General features: G+C 40.5%; 1 protein-coding gene across 1 annotated transcript in view; it reads right to left on the bottom strand.

Moving 5' to 3' along the window:
- Positions 1 to 17342, bottom strand: part of cux2b (cut-like homeobox 2b) — a gene marked incomplete at its 5' end in the record, with an annotated part of 258049 nt that overhangs the window by 134219 nt on the left and 106488 nt on the right. Inside the window, 2 exons of the mRNA XM_079828153.1 lie at positions 10590 to 10637; positions 16701 to 16811. Of these exons, the coding sequence (XP_079684279.1) occupies positions 10590 to 10637; positions 16701 to 16811 (159 nt within the window). The remainder of the gene's footprint in view (positions 1 to 10589; positions 10638 to 16700; positions 16812 to 17342) is intronic.

Here is a 17342-nt window from a genome sequence, read left to right on the forward strand (position 1 = left end):
ACAAAAGCATGAAAACATCCGAAACGTGTACTAGATTCCTGTTGGATTTTGTATCATAACTATCAGAATATCCCAAACAGATCCCAGAACAAAACCGCACAGAATCAAATGCGATCCTGTAGGGATTTCAGCTCTTCCATCAGTCGGGTTGGGCATCGAGAACCAGTTCCAACTTGGAACTGTTTAAAAAATAACGATGCAATTGGAAACGTTTACAAAATTTGCTTTCGATTCCGATCATCGGTTCCAAACGCGGAAGTTTTGGTTTCTACAGTGGCCACTGGATTTCCCGGCCACGCCCGCTAGTTCTGTTGCAGGCATGAGCACGGTAAGCGGCCTCAGAAGTGTGCCTTTATTTCACTTTAACCCTTGTGTTATGTTGCGGGTCAATTTGACCCGTTTTGATTTTTAAGTTGTCAGAAATATCAGTTAACCTATGTTTTTTTTCTTTGCATTTTTTTACTTTTTCTCATTTAGGGTCATGAACATGCATGCAAAGTTTCAACACGCTGATGTGTTTTGACATATACACACTAGGGATGCCACAATTCTCAATATAATATTGAACCGTTCGGCACGGCATTCACGGTTCAATACGCACCTGTGAATTGCGGTTTTCTCGGTTTCGCATTTAATTAATAATTTTTCTACAAATTCTATAATTTGCCTCCATCCCAATACTGAACAACGCGACATACATTCACATCACACGTTAGTGGTGGAGTTATACTCACTGAACACTAGAGTTATTCACAATCACCAAAGTTCATTATTTGCATGTGTTTTAAAGCCTTGCCGGTTCATTCGCGTGCGCGGTTTTAACATGCGCTTTTCAGAGCGCACGCACTAAAAGCCTGTCAAACACGTGAATACTGAACTAGTCGTCTTACTGCGTTCATACTGTCAAATACACACAAGGTTAACATAAACACAGTCGGTTATGTCTAAAGTGAAAGTAAAATCGCAATCGTGTGTGTATATTAGATGTGTAGAGGTCTTAAATTGACAGCAGCGCAGCCAGTGAACACGCGGTCCTTAAAGGGACAGTTCACCTATAAAATTATGTCATTATTTACTCACTCTAATATTGTTTCAAACCTGTATTCATTTCTCGATTACAGAATTTTCAGTTTTGAGTGAAATATCCCTTTAATGTTAATACAACAACAAGAGACAGAGAAAATCACTCGCTGCTCTTGACTGAAAAACTAATACAGCTAAGAATCAATGTATATTTTATAGTGAAGTCTATTTAGTGTTTTATTTTTACATTTATTCATTCAATTTCATACTTAAATGCTGCTGTACAGCTCTGAGTTGCCAGTGTAAATCTTTATATATATTTATTTTATATTATCCAATACACTAGGAATGTGTACAAGGTTTTTTTTTTAAGTAAAGTTTTAAGTTTAAGTAAGGTTTTTCAATTCTTTTAAGTAAATAAAGAAAGAGTATTGCAATAAAAAAATAGTATTTTTTTCTCTTTAACCTCTTGCGGTTCCTGTCGCCTAAGAATAGAATAACAAAAAATGTATGTGACAAGCCATCAGAACCGAACCGAACCGAAAACCGTGGGTAAAAACCGAGGTATGTATTGAACCGTGGACTAAATGTATTGTTGCATCCCTAATACACACACATTTACTGTTACGTTCGTGATGATCACGGGTCAATTTGACCTGCATATTTTAATGTTCTAAGGCAACTGTAGAGACCCAAAATAATAAAATTTCTTGGTTATATGTTGTTATGTTAGTTTTTTACTAACCTATGAAGCTAAAACAATTAGCTTTTCCCCATTTTTTTCAATACAGAAATATTTTTTGTATGCCACAAATGGTAAAAAATGAGCTATAATTTCTTTTTTCAATCTATCTGAAATACTATCTAACCTACATTGTTTTTCTTGAAATTGTGTGACCTTTTCTCATTTAGGGTCATTAACATGCATGCAAAGTTTCAAGATGATAATGCGTTGTGAAATGTGCATATCAAAATGTTTTACACTCTTGCTGTTTGTGGGTCAGTTTGACCCGTATAGGACAGCTGTTCAAAAGTACAGTACAGACACAAAGGGCCCTATCTTGCACCCTGCGCAATTGACTTAGTACACCGACGCATGTGTCATTCCTATTTTGCACCCGCGCAAAGCGCGCTTTTCCCTCCACAGAAGCACGTCGCTAAACTAGTGAATGAACTTGCGCTCCCTGGGCGGTTCAGCGCAAAAAAGGAGGCGTGTTCCGGCGCAAACAATCCCTGGTGCTATTTTGCTGTTCCATTAAACAATTGCGCCACTGACCAGAAAAAACCTAGTCTAAAGTCAGTGGCGCGTTGCGCGTTGTTCATTATGCTATTTTAAGGGCGCATGCTTGACCATAATGTATAGCGTGCACAACGCGCATACACTTTGCTCATGTAATCTACACAGATGCAACAGTTATTTTTGCAAATCATAAATTGTTACACTAAAAAAATATTAACACATGAGATGACGGAAATTATTGTGGTGTGCCACGAAGATGTGAAAAAATAGGCATAAATCTAGCTTACAAATGATTCAGGCTAATTGTAATAATTAAGGATAAGACCTGTTTGCCCAATAGTGGCAAGACATATATGTAGCCTATATAAGGACATCTGACAAATTGGTTTGTTCGTCAAGAACCAGGAAAAAAAATCGACTGAAAAACTGAAAAAACTGAAAGACTGAAAAAAAAAAGACTGTGAAATCACCTTTACCATAATGTACAACATTACAACTTCACTTCTCTGTCTTTCACTGCTCTTACAAGCACATCAGTCTCCTCGGCTGTGAACCGCTCCTGGCGTGCGCCTGGTAAATACGCCATAATAATAGCAATCCATAATGGAACTTGCGCACCTGCTTTTACAGGGAATGTTGGATGACGCTCTGATTGGTTTATTCACGTTACGCCCAAACCACACCTCTGAATAATGAAGCTACTTCAGACCAACCATTTTAGATTTGCGCCGGGCGCAAGAGCCATTTATCCCGCCGGGAAAATAGCAACAGCGCCGAGACCCGCCCACAAAGTTACTTGCGCTTCGCGCTTTGACACTTGCGTTTCAGATCGTTAAAATAGGGCCCTTAATACAAAACACTGTTGTATGTCAGAGCTCTTCAACTCTAGTCCTGAAGTGCTGAGATTAACTTCATCAAGCAGTGTTTTGAAATCGGCCATCACTGTATAAGTCGTAAAAGTAAAGTTTAAAACAAGTTATAGAAGTTTATGAACATGTAAAATATATAACATATATATATATATTTGTATATTTTATATAAAATATACATTTTACAAAACATGTTCAACTCTAAAACCTCAAGAAAATCAAAGCTAAATATCTGAACAAATTCTGTGACAAATTTTCGGTTGATATCTAAAAAAAAAAAATTGTTTTTGTGCGCAGTACCAACGTTTTCCACTAGATGACATGTAGACTCTTCGATTTCCATATGGTTTGAGTGATCTGAACGTTATATTTGCATACTTTTCAAAATATCTATGAAGTAGACATCCTATTCAGAAGTAGTTTGGGCAGTAATTTTAATATTTAATTTGAATTCAATCTCTAACATGCATATAAAAAAACGATATGGAAAGAGTCAGAGCGCGCGTTATAGTTTGGCATCACAAATGACGAATCTATCGCTATTTATCTACTGCTCTGTCATCTCTTTTGAAAATCAGTCACCAAATATGAAAATTAGAGTCTGAAAGCTTTAAAATGCTATATAGTTGGTCAAGATTACTTTAGGTTTAGACTAAGATATTATTGTTCTAAATGTATAAAGGCAAGAGTCCCAAGGGCCAATCTTAAAAATTGTGGTTAAAAGTATTTTTATAAATCGTAAATTCAGATATTTATTCTTTGTAATGTGTGAAAAGTATTGATATTAAAAGTGAATTGTTTGTACCTGAATGTATATGTTTTTTCATAATATTATTGGGGAATTGTATTGAATCCAATTAGGGTCAATTTGACCCGGACCATAACGAGTGTAAGCAGAAATCCAACAGTGCACGAGGGTTAGAAAGCCTGGGTCGGCAGATGGGACGGATTTATTTCTTGCACGGGAGGATTCACTACAAATGACTAAACACTAGGGCTGGGTAAAAAATATTGATTTCTCGATTTGAATAGATTCTCACTTTTACAAAACAATATGGATTCTTAAATCCCAAGAATCGATTAGTCATCCTGTTTTCAGTTCATGAATGAAATAAACATTGTAGCGCGCCTCCCATCCAATATATCGCAATAATCTTAGTGCTTTATTACTATTGATATGAAACAAAGTATCAGATTTCAAATCTATTTTTCACGTCTATTTTTATTTTTAACGAAATTCAAAAGCATAAATACGTTTTTTTCGCTGTGGTGTGAGATCGCTCAACTCAAGCTCAGCTCAAGAGAAGCGGCAGATGAACAGATCTTCTCTTCCGCCTTCATACCAGTAACAGCACCAAATAAACACCAATGAGCTTCTGAACGTGTGTTAAAGATACAGGACAACTTCCCCAAATCCAGATCATGTCACAGAATAGCTCAAGAGTTTCAACCGCAGAAAGACGTCAGTAAAACAACGTCACATTTACCTCAGGAAAACCATATCCAGTGTTAATCAGCAGAAACATTAACTCTAGAGACGAGCATTTAGATAATGATGTGCACCACATTACAGAGGATATTCATGGTCAATGTTCTTCAATATTTAATATATGTATGAATAAATCTGGCAAGTTTTTATGACGGCTACCATTTAAATGTTTATATTTCAAAAAACTAATTGACTAAAACGAATCAAATCAAGAGCGATGCCCAACCCTAACCTTCAGCCTCTACATGATCAACATGATCACAGTCTCACACACAATCTCACACACAGTCTCACACACAGTCTCACACACAATCTCACACACAGTCTCACACACAATCTCACACACAGTCTCACACACAATCTCACACACAGTCTCACACACAGTCTCACACACAATAGTACACGCAATCTCACACACAATACTACACACAATCTCACACATAGTCTCACACACAATCTCACACACAGTCTCACACACAATCTCACACACAATAGTACACGCAATCTCACACACAATCTCACACACAGTCTCACACACAATCTCACACACAATACTACACACAATCTCACACACAGTCTCACACACAATCTCACACACAATAGTACACACAATCTCACACACAATCTCACACACAGTCTCACACACAATCTCACACACAGTCTCACACACAATCTCACACACAATAGTACACACAATCTCACACACAATCTCACACACAATAGTACACTCAATAGTACACACAATCTCACACACAATAGTACACTCAATAGTACACACAATCTCACACACAATAGTACACACAATAGTACACTCAATAGTACACTCAATAGTACACACAATCTTCTGCCTTCGGTCGTCTGGTTCAGTGTAATCGTAACGTCCACTTTCAGTCTTTTTGATGAGAAATCTTTATTTTTATTTTTTACAGTAAACATAAGAATAACTTTTAGACTATAAGAATATTGTTAGTAATATTTCAAGATGAACACTCACTGGACTGAAGCAACTTTTGCTTCATTATTCAGAAAAATCATGCAAAAATGCGAGATGATCATTAGGCTTTTGGAGGTGTATTAGTTCATCTCTCAGTCATCAGTGCATTTTATGTTTTAAAACTACAGAGACTGATCATAAAACTAATCATCTTACTAAGACATATTACAGGCAGATATATTGATATGCACTTTATGTCAGTCGTCTCACTGATTTACATCACAAGCATCAGGATTCATCTTTGCCATATAAATATTATCATCTGCATATTTTGCTCAGTTTGGTGTTCTCACTGTATCATATATGAACCATTAAAGCTTGAAGTATCAAATATAATACCAAACAAAAAGTGTAATATTATAGCCTACTATAATTTCCAAATTCAGGGTTAAATGTCCGACAGATGCAGAAGGTCATTATAGTCCAGTCGAGGTGATTTGCTGTAAAGAGTTTTTGAATCTTTTAAGAACATTTCCCTTCGGGCTTTGCTCGGCTCGGGTCTTTCCTGCAGAAGTTGAGCATGTTTCCGGCATCAGGTGAGAGCCGTTTGGCGGAACACTTTACCCAGAGAGGAAAGGGCCGTCCCGCATCCCAGCGATCCTGACACCTCTCCCACATCAGACTCCATTAAGACACGCCGTACATTTTATTAAAATTACCTTCATTATAAGACACTCTTCATTATAAAACCAAAAAGTGCTGCTGGTCTCCCAGGGCCTTTGGATTAATAAGGACAGCGATGTATTTTAAGCCGTAAACTCGACTTCTTACTGTCCTTAATCTCCTTTCCACTTCACAGGCCAAATTAACACCTCTCCCCGGCTCTGACGGGACCTCATTAGCTCTCCTCCACTCCGAAAGAGAAAAGAAGAAGAGAAGACGACGACGAGGAAGAAGGAGGAGGAGGAGGAGGACGGCCAATGACAGCCACCAGCTCGGGGATTAACCCTTTCCGCTTCGGGAATCTAGGTCGACGCGTGTTTCTAATCAGCCGCTGGTTAACGATAATTAGCAGGAGGGAGGAGAGGAGGAGAGGAGGGACACGCAGAAATGAAACAGAGAAAGAAAAGAGAAACCTGTCATGTCGCAAACACTTCAAAGCGACGACTTCTCTTTTAAAAGCGGCACGAAAAGGGTCCAAACACCACCAGGGAGATCGAGGAGGAGGAGAACGAGGGCCGAGGAGACCGAAAACACACACACACTCGCGCTTCAGAGGGACCCTAAACACACAAACACACACTCCACCTACATAACTCCACCTAGTTTACTCTCACTGCTCAACTCTGAGCGCAGTAAGTGGTCCCTGTGAAGTTACCCATCATGCACCTCTCAGGCAGGACTGCTCTGAATCTGCAGCCGTTTCCTTATGCAGTAGAGAAACAGTTCAGATTTCACACACCTGCGAATGCGCATCTCATTCTGTACACTCGGGAAAAAAAAGGTTCTATATGGCACCAAAAATGGTTCTTCGTCGTAATCATAGAAGAACCCACTTTTGGTGCTATATAGCACCATATCTTAACATGTTCTGTATGTGGTAGCGGTGCTATATAGCACCTCAGTCAAAAAAACGCTGAAGAACCAAAATTGGTGCTATATAGCACTAAAAAAGGTTCCCCTATGATTACGAGCCAAGAACCATTTTTGGTGCCATATAGAACCTTTTTTTTTAGAGTGTATACATGTTTCATAAATACATATAAATTCAATATAATAAAATAAAAAACAAATTATTGTTTAATTCAAAACTTGTCCTTAAAGGGATAGTTCACCCAAAACTGAAAATGACTCCATGATTTACTCTCAGCTCATCCTCGGTGTGTGTGACACTCTTCTCTCAGACAGAGTTATATTAATAATGTCCTGCTCTTCCAAGCTTTATAATGTTAAAGTTAAAGTTAAATTAAAAGTGCATCTATCATCATAAAAGTGCATCCATCCATCCATCATAAAAGTGCATCCATCCATCATAAAAGTGCATCTATCCATCATAAAAGTGAATCTATCCATCATAAAAGTGCATGTGTACATCATAAAAGAGCATCTACCCATCATAAAAGTGTATCCATCCATCATAAAAGTGCATCTGTCCATCATAAAAGTGCATCTGTCCATCATAAAAGTGCATCTATCCATCATAAAAGAGCATCTATCCATCATAAAAGTGCATCTATCCATCATAAAAGTGCCTCTATCCATCATAAAAGAGCATCTGTCCATCATAAAAGTGTATCCATCCATCATAAAAGTGTATCCATCCATCATAAAAGAGCATCTGTCCATCATAAAAGTGTATCCATCCATCATAAAAGTGTATCCATCCATCATAAAAGAGCATCTATCCATCATAAAAGTGCATCTATCCATCATAAAAGTGCATCTGTCCATCATAAAAGTGCATCTATCCATCATAAAAGTGCATCTGTCCATCATAAAAGTGCCTCTATCCATCATAAAAGAGCATCTGTCCATCATAAAAGTGTATCCATCCATCATAAAAGTGCATCTGTCCATCTTAAAAGTGCATCCATCCATCATAAAAGAGCATCCATCCATCATAAAAGAGCATCTATCCATCATAAAAGTGCATCTATCCATCATAAAAGAGCATCCATCCATCATAAAAGTGCATCTGTCCATCATAAAAGTGCATCTATCCATCATAAAAGTGCATCCATCCATCATAAAAGTGTATCCATCCATCATAAAAGTGCATCTGTCCATCTTAAAAGTGCATCCATCCATCATAAAAGAGCATCCATCCATCATAAAAGAGCATCTATCCATCATAAAAGTGCATCTATCCATCATAAAAGAGCATCTATCCATCATAAAAGTGCATCTGTCCATCATAAAAGAGCATCCATCCATCATAAAAGAGCATCTATCCATCATAAAAGTGCATCTGTCCATCTTAAAAGTGCATCTATCCATCATAAAAGAGCATCTACCCATCATAAAAGTGTATCCATCCATCATAAAAGTGCATCTGTCCATCATAAAAGTGCATCTGTCCATCATAAAAGTGCATCTGTCCATCATAAAAGTGCATCTATCCATCATAAAAGTGCATCTGTCCATCTTAAAAGTGCATCCATCCATCATAAAAGTGCATCCATCCATCATAAAAGTGCATCTATCCATCATAAAAGTGCATCTGTCCATCATAAAAGTGCATCCATCCATCATAAAAGTGCATCTATCCATCATAAAAGTGCATCTATCCATCATAAAAGAGCATCTATCCATCATAAAAGTGCATCTATCCATCATAAAAGAGCATCTATCCATCATAAAAGTGCATCTATCCATCATAAAAGAGCATCTATCCATCATAAAAGTGCATCCATCCATCATAAAAGGACTTTATCCACTGGGAATAGATTAGATGGAGTCCTGAGGTTTGCTGTGTTCAACAGGACCTCACTCTCACAGTGAGCTGAAATGAAAGCCAATCAGGAGTGGCCACCAGAGTCAGATCTGAGACGATGTTAATGCCGGTGTGAGTGGCGATCTGCTGCGGCTGACCACTTGTTATCAGGCCGAAAACACTTTCTATTGTGATAACCCTGAAGACATGCTACAGAAATGCCATCACACGGGTCCAGCTGGACTCCTGACCGCAGCGAATCACTCCTGATCACACGAGAAAACCTGCGCTATCATTTCAGTCCCGCCTGAGCCTCTGGACCACAGACCAGCACGCAAATATGATTTATGATCTGCTGTTTAATGGCTCGAGCACCGGCTCTGAGAGGAGATCAGATGACTTTCTCGACAGGAGCATGTCAGGGAAGAAGTGCACCATTACAACAGGATGACAGAGAGAGAGATGAGAGGGGGAGAGAGAGAGAGAGAGAGAGAGAGAGAGAGAGAGAGAGAGAGGCCTCCAGTACTGTGTCTTAATGGAGGAGAGATGCTACTTAAGTCTGACGGGAAAATGATACCAGTCAATACAGCGGTGGGGGGGGGGGGGGTTATGGATGGGGGGGGGGGTATGGATGGGGGGTTTATGGATGACGTGATGCGGAGAGATTTTTGATGCCAGCGTTCCTGGGAAAGGCAGCAGATCGCTCATTGTGTTTACATAAGACATGCAGAAACAATGCTGGAGCCCTAAATGCAATCAATTGATTGGGACGTTATTTAAAGTGCCCCTATTATGATCTCACCTGCGGGACGGGTCTGTTTGGGAATGATTCAAAGTGCTCGATAAAAAGAAGTTATTGTCCAACTTCCTGCTCCAACCTACGTGGGTTTGCAGCAAATTTGCATAATGCAAGCCAAATGGTTTTCATTGGTTTCCCGTGAATGATGTCTATTTTGCCCCGCCCTCAAACACTGTAGGTGTAGCTGAGACTGGAAGAGTTCTGCTCCAATCAGACACCAATCACAGCAGACTGGGCCATCTGACCAATCAGAGCAGAGTAGACCAATCACAGCAGACTGGGCCATCTGACCAATCAGAGCAGAGTAGACCAATCACAACAGACTGGGCCATCTGACCAATCAGAGCAGAGCAGACTCTCAGAAGGGAGGGGTTTAGGGAGACCGGATCATTGATGGAAGCGTTTCAGACGCTGTGAGTACATTATGAGAAGATTAAACTGTCGTTTGACCTTGGAAGCGTGTGAACCTGTTAGGAGACCTTCAAAACAAAGTGAGGAACATTTAAAATTACACAAGAGGGGCTTTAATGCATGAATTCTCCAAATCTCTCCAGCATGAGCAGAAATGAGAATAGCATCTGATGTTCTTAGTGAGTGTTGACCAGTGAGTGTAGACCAGTTCAGTGAGTGTAGACCAGTGAGTTTAGACCAGTTCAGTGAGTGTAGACCAGTTCAGTGAGTGTGACCAGTGAGTGTTGACCAGTGAATGTAGACCAGTTCAGTGAGTGTAGACCAGTTCAGTGAGTGTGACCAGTGAGTGTTGACCAGTGAATGTAGACCAGTTCAGTGAGTTTTGACTGACCTGAGCTTGGAAACTCTTGAGGACGGGCGAGACCATCTCCAACACCTCCTAGAAACAGACAAACAGACAAAACTGATGAAGCTCACAAATAATTAATTAAATAAAATATATATAATTTTTTTTTTTAAATATATACAGCGGGGCAAAAAAGTATTTAGTCAGCCACCAATTGTGCAAGTTCTCCCACTCTCCCAAAAGATGAGAGAGGCCTGTAATCTTCATCATAGATACACTTCAACTATGAGACAGAATGAGAAAAAAAAATCCAGAAAATCACATTGTCTGATTTTTAAAGAATTTATTTGCAAATTATGGTGGAAAATAAGCAAGATTTCTGTCTCTCACAGACCTGTAACTTATTCTTTAAGAGGCTCCTCTGTCCTCCACTCCTGTATTAATGGAACCTGTTTGAACTGGTTATCAGTATAAAAGACACCTGTCTAGAGGGCTGCATTGGGATTGAGTCCCGCCGGGTCCCGCGGGACCCAACGTAAATCTCGCGGGAGCGGGCGGTTTGAATTTTGCTGCGGGCGGGAATGGGCGGCTAAAAAAAACACAGCGGGAATCGGTGGGATAGGGAGGTTGCCTAACGACATGATGGAGAAGATGTCAATAGATGATGTAGAAAAGAACCTCAAACGAGGTATTTACAGCACAAAAGCTAAGCAAGGAAAGTCTGACATTTGGAGAAGTTTCTCAATTGTTTTGGTAGGCAAAATCAAGCGGTATAACGTTATATGTATCCACATATTAAACAGCTGGCAAATACATAGATACTTGATCATACCTCACCAAAAACGCTCAGCACTCCCTGCAGGTCAAGTTGACTGTTTGGTGTTTTTGACAAACAATACATAGAAGTTTAGTGAGTGGAAATTGATTGTTTCTAAATGTCCGTTTGCTATTTTGTGTTCACATTACGTTCTGTTGAAGCTTGTTTTCTCAGGTTTCCTTTCAGTCGGTCACGTTCGACGTATGTCGGAACTGACCGACGAATTGGGATCTGTTTTTTGTTTCTCAATCTGTTTTTCTGTTTTCTGTTTTGCAAAGCAGTCTATTTTTATGTGCAAAGTTTTTGATTAAAACGAAATTATATTTGAATGTATTTGTCTTTTTTTTTTTTTTTTACATGCAGGCCAGGGAAACGAAACAAACAACCCCATGAATCTCTTTAATAATATCAATACAAATACGTGTTTTTTTTTTCCTGCGGGACGGGAGAAGACACAAAATCAATGCATCTCTATTATTGTGCGGGAATAAATTCTCAGAGTTCTGCGGGAGCGGGCGGGAGTGTAACACATACGTTGCGGGAGCGGGCGGTAATGGTCAGAAATTCGGCGGGTGCGGGCGGGAGCGGGATGAAGAAAACAGTCCCGCGCAGGGCTCTACACCTGTCCACAACCTCAAACAGTCAGACTCCAAACTCCACTATGGCCAAGACCAAAGAGCTGTCAAAGGACACCAGAAACAAAACTGTAGACCTGCACCAGGCTGGGAGACTGAATCTGCAATAGGTAAGCAGCTCGGTGTGAAGAAATCAACTGTGGGAGCAAGACATACAAGACCACTGATAATCTCCCTCGATCTGGGGCTCCACGCAAGATCTCACCCCGTGGGGTCAAAATGATCAACGGTGAGCAAAAATCCCAGAACCCCATGGGGGGACCTAGTGGATGACCTGCAGAGAGCTGGGACCACAGTAACAAAGGCTACCATCAGTAACACACTCGCCGCCAGGGACTCAAATCATCCTGCAGTGTCAGACGTGTCCCCCTGCTGAAGCCAGGACATGTCCGGCCCGTCTGAAGTTTGCTAGAGAGCATTTGGATGATCCAGAAGAGGATTGGGAGAATGTCATATGGTCAGATGAAACCAAAATATAACTTTTTGGTAAAAACTCAACTTGTCGTGTTTGGAGGAGAAAGAATGCGGAGTTGCATCCAAAGAACACCACACCTACTGTGAGGCATGGGGGGGGGGGGGGGGGCATCATGCTCTGGGGCTGTTTTTCTGCAAAGGGACCAGGACGACTGATCCGTGTAAAGGAAAGAATGAATGGGGCCTTGAGTAAAAACCTCCTTCCATCAGCAAGGGCATTGAAGATGAAACGTGGCTGGGTCTTTCAGCATGACTATGATCCCTAACACACTGCCCGGGCAACGAAGGAGTGGCTTCGTAAGAAGCATTTCAAGGTCCTGGAGTGTCCTAGCCAGTCTCCAGATCTCAACCCCATAGAAAATCTTTGGAGGGAGTTGAGAATCCGTGTTGCCCAGCGACAGCCCCAAAACATCACTGCTCTAGAGGAGATCTGCATGGAGGAATGGGCCAAACTACCAGCGACTTGTAATTTTCTGGATTTTTTTCACCTCATTCTGTCTCTCATAGTTGAAGTGTACCTATGATGAAAATTACAGGCCTCTCTCATCTTTTTAAGTGGGAGAACTTGCACAATTGGTGGCTGACTAAATACCCCACTGTATATATATATATATATATATATATATATATATATATATATATATATATATATATATATATATATATATATATATATATATATATATATATATATATATATATATATATATATATATATATATTGTGTTTGGCTTTTTTGGATTGTTGTGAATAATTTTCAAGTGACAATTTTGGGGAGAGAATTGTCATGAAAATATCATCACAATACAAACGATCTTGATTCTAAAAAAGGCTTTATTATATTTATGCATAATATTTCTTTCCCCTGTTGATTGTGGGGTGAAGAAAAGCCTGTGCATGTTTAGATTCACCAGAAGTTTCACATTTCACAGCTGAGAAAACACATCTCCCTGAACTTCTACTCCAACATAACTACTCAGAGCCAAAACACATTTAATGCTGAAAAGGTTAATGTAAAACATATACATTTCTTTTTATATTATTAATGAACTATAATATTTCTGGGCAGCTGACCTTCATAAAAAAATTAGAATAGCAATATGAATACGAAAATAATTCAGTACTTATGTGCAATATTTCAAGAGGAAAATCCCCTTAGGAATGACTTTGATAACACATAAACAAATAAACACTGTTCCCACTACTAAAATAGTGATTCAAATGACAATTCAGCTCAAATGACATGTTAAATATTCTCTAAGTGCTTTGACAAACCACTGTCAATCCCAGCAAAAGATTCTGCCTCATGGACTTTCATTGTGTGCATTATTATACATGTCAAAAACCACACGTGTTGTTTATAGACGCTTCACTGAACCCATACACTCCTGCTGAAGACACTAATAACTCCTCCATTAACACAAATAACTCCTGTCAATCCATTAATGATGCTTTGTTTATGTTCATTATACGCCACAACCGGCTAGCGTGAACTCCAGACGTGTGCTAATCGTGTAGTTCTGATCGTCACTGATGACATTTGTGTCAATGAGGAGCTGGGCTTGTGAGTGGAGAGCTCTGACGGCGGATCGTGTCCAAGCCCAGGAAAAGGAAGGCCGTTAACGAGGAAAAATGTAAAATGTCAAAGCGCGTATAATGAGAGATGCGTGACAAGCATTTCTCCCGTCGTCACCTTTACCTGAAGAGGAATCGGAGGCGCAGCTCCGGATTAGAGTGACGGGAATTTAAACGGAGAGAGACTTGAACTTAAAGACTCTCAGCGGAGGATTTCTCTCCATGGGAACGGCTGCTCATTTCCTGGGGTTTTATTCAGGTTCTGGAAGCTTAAATGCTGATGTCAGACTGGCTGGATGTGACAAGTAACGTCGATGAACACCAGATACTCTGTGTTACGCTATTAGTGCTGAAGCTGGAGGGACGAACTGGTGTGTGTGTGTGTGTGTGTGCCTTCAGTGACAGACTGAGAGACAACTGTTCACTGGGATCTCAAACTACACACACTAGACACTGTATTACCCAGCTAGGCCTCATACTGGAGGAGGAGCGAGGGGAGAACAAGAAGAGGAAAGAGGGGAGGAGCAGAAAGAAGAAAGGGGCGGAGACAAACAAAAGGAGATGAGCAAAAAGAAAAAGGGGCGCGGATGAACAAGAGGGGAGGAGCAGAAAGAAAAAGGGGCGGAGACAAACAAGAGGGGAGGAGCAGAAAGAAGAAAGGGGCGGAGACAAACAAAAGGAGATGAGCAAAAAGAAAAAGGGGCGCGGATGAACAAGAGGGGAGGAGCAGAAAGAAAAAGGGGCGGAGACAAACAAGAGGGGAGGAGCAGAAAGAAAAAGGGGCGGAGACAAACAAGAGGGAAGGGGCAGAAAGAAAAAGGGGTGGAGACGAACAAGAGGGGAGGAGCAGAAATAAAAAGGGGTGGAGACGAACAAGAGGGGTGGAGACGAACAAGAGGGGAGGAGCAGAAAGAAAAAGGGGCGGAGACGAACAAGAGGGGAGGAGCAGAAAGAAAAAGGAGCGGAGATGAACAAGAGGGGAGAAGCAGAAAGAAAAAGGGGCGGAGACGAACAAGAGGGGAGGAGCAGAAAGAAAAAGGGGCGGAGACAAACGAGAGGGAAGGGGCAGAAAGAAAAAGGGGTGGAGACGAACAAGAGGGGAGGAGCAGAAAGAAAAAGGGGTGGAGACGAACAAGAGGGGAGGAGCAGAAAGAAAAAGGGGCGGAGACAAACGAGAGGGAAGGGGCAGAAAGAAAAAGGGGTGGAGATGAACAAGAGGGGAGGAGCAGAAAGAAAAAGGGGCGGAGACGAACAAGAGGGGAGGAGCAGAAAGAAAAAGGGGTGGAGACGAACAAGAGGGGAGGAGCAGAAAGAAAAAGGGATGGAGACGAACAAGAGGGGAGGAGCAGAAAGAAAAAGGGGTGGAGACGAACAAGAGGGGAGGAGCAGAAAGAAAAAGGGGTGGAGACGAACAAGAGGGGAGGAGCAGAAAGAAAAAGGGGTGGAGACGAACAAGAGGGGAGGAGCAGAAAGAAAAAGGGGTGGAGACGAACAAGAGGGGAGGAGCAGAAAGAAAAAGGGGTGGAGACGAACAAGAGGGGAGGAGCAGAAAGAAAAAGGGGTGGAGACGAACAAGAGGGGAGGAACAGAAAGAAAAAGGGGTGGAGACGAACAAGAGGGGAGGAGCAGAAAGAAAAAGGGGTGGAGACGAACAAGAGGGGAGGAGCAGAAAGAAAAAGGGGCGGAGTCTCTAATGCTCACCAAGGATGCATTTATCTGAACAGTAATACTGTGAAATATTATCAAAATTTATAATAACAGTTATCTGTGTGAATATATAGTAAAGTGTAATTTATTCCTGTGATCAAAGCTGAATTTATCATCATTACTCCAGTCTTCAGTGTCACATGATCCTTCACTAATCATTCTCATATGAGAATCTGATGATCAACACAGTTATGATTATTATCAGAGTTGAGAACAGCTGTGTACCATTTTTTCAGAATTCTTTGATGAATAGAAAGTTCAAGAACAGCATTTATATTCTGTAACATTATAAATGTAATTTTTGCTGTTTTTAATGCGTCCAGGCTGAATAACAGCATTCGTTTCTTTAAGACCTCAACTTTTGAGTTTTATAATTATGAAACTTTTGTTTTTGTAATCAGGCTCTCAAAAATTATATCAAAAGTTGGATTTAGATTTATCGGCCAATATATCGGTTATGGGCTTTGAAATATAAAGTATTATTGGTTATCGTATCGGCCAAAATATTAATATCAGTGCATCCCTATTAATAATATTTCATTATATTACATCTGTAAATTAAGTTATATAAAATAAATATGTAAATAATTGTAATAATTATGTTGATAAATTTAATTCAGCCAATCAGTGTTGTCATGATGTCATTTTCCTACAGCTCCAGAATAAATAGTCACATGACTTTTACGGATCAGGTGATTGGCTCAAAAAGTTCTGATATATGAGAGGAGGAGGAGTAGAGCAGAAAACGAGGGAGGAGCAGACGAGAGAAGAAAAGCAGAAAACGAGGGAGGAGCAGACAAACAGGCAGAGTTGAGGGTGAGAAACACAAATAAACTGCCATCTCAGGTTAGGTCCAGAAAAGGGTCCGTCAACATGAAACCGACTAGATGAAGGTCTCCCGTAAGACTTTGAGCACACACACACACACACACCAGCGCTCACACTCACCTCTGGGACATTTTTCTTGAATTCACGGCTCAGTTCCACCAGGTGCTTATGGGAGTCCTCGCTCTCTTCCTGTCGGCCCGCTAGCTGTGCCGCCACTGAGTTTAGCTCCCTCTACAGAGACCAAGAGAGAGAGAGATGCTTCAGTGCCAACACTCATATATACAGCTTAGTACATACATAAATAAATATACGCTGTTGAATATTAACCATGTAATCCGTCATGATCTGATAGAAGGCGACTGCTTACTGTAAGCTCAGCCCCATTAATAATTAAACCAAAATAAATCCAATGCCTACAGTAGCAGAAGGCCTTTTAGATAATCAGAATCCAAAATAATCAATACCTCTGCAACAGTCATGGGAGAACGGAGAGAGAGAGAGAGGGAGAGAGAGAGAGAGAGAGAGAGAGAGAGAGAGATGGCACATGCACAGGAACGCTGAATATTCACCAATATCCATCTTATGAGCAGAAAGACTGAAATATGGGCAAGGACGACTGTAGACGAGTCGGCACTAACAAAATCGATATGAGAGAAAATATTGCTGTTTTTTGTACATGTACCATCATAATAACATGGTTTTCAGACATTTCGGCATAATAGTTATACCCTTTCATTTTTGAACATGCACCAACGTTTTCCT

Source organism: Gobio gobio, assembly GCF_949357685.1.
Source record: "Gobio gobio genome assembly, chromosome: 10".
Taxonomy (NCBI): Eukaryota; Metazoa; Chordata; class Actinopteri; order Cypriniformes; family Gobionidae; genus Gobio; species Gobio gobio.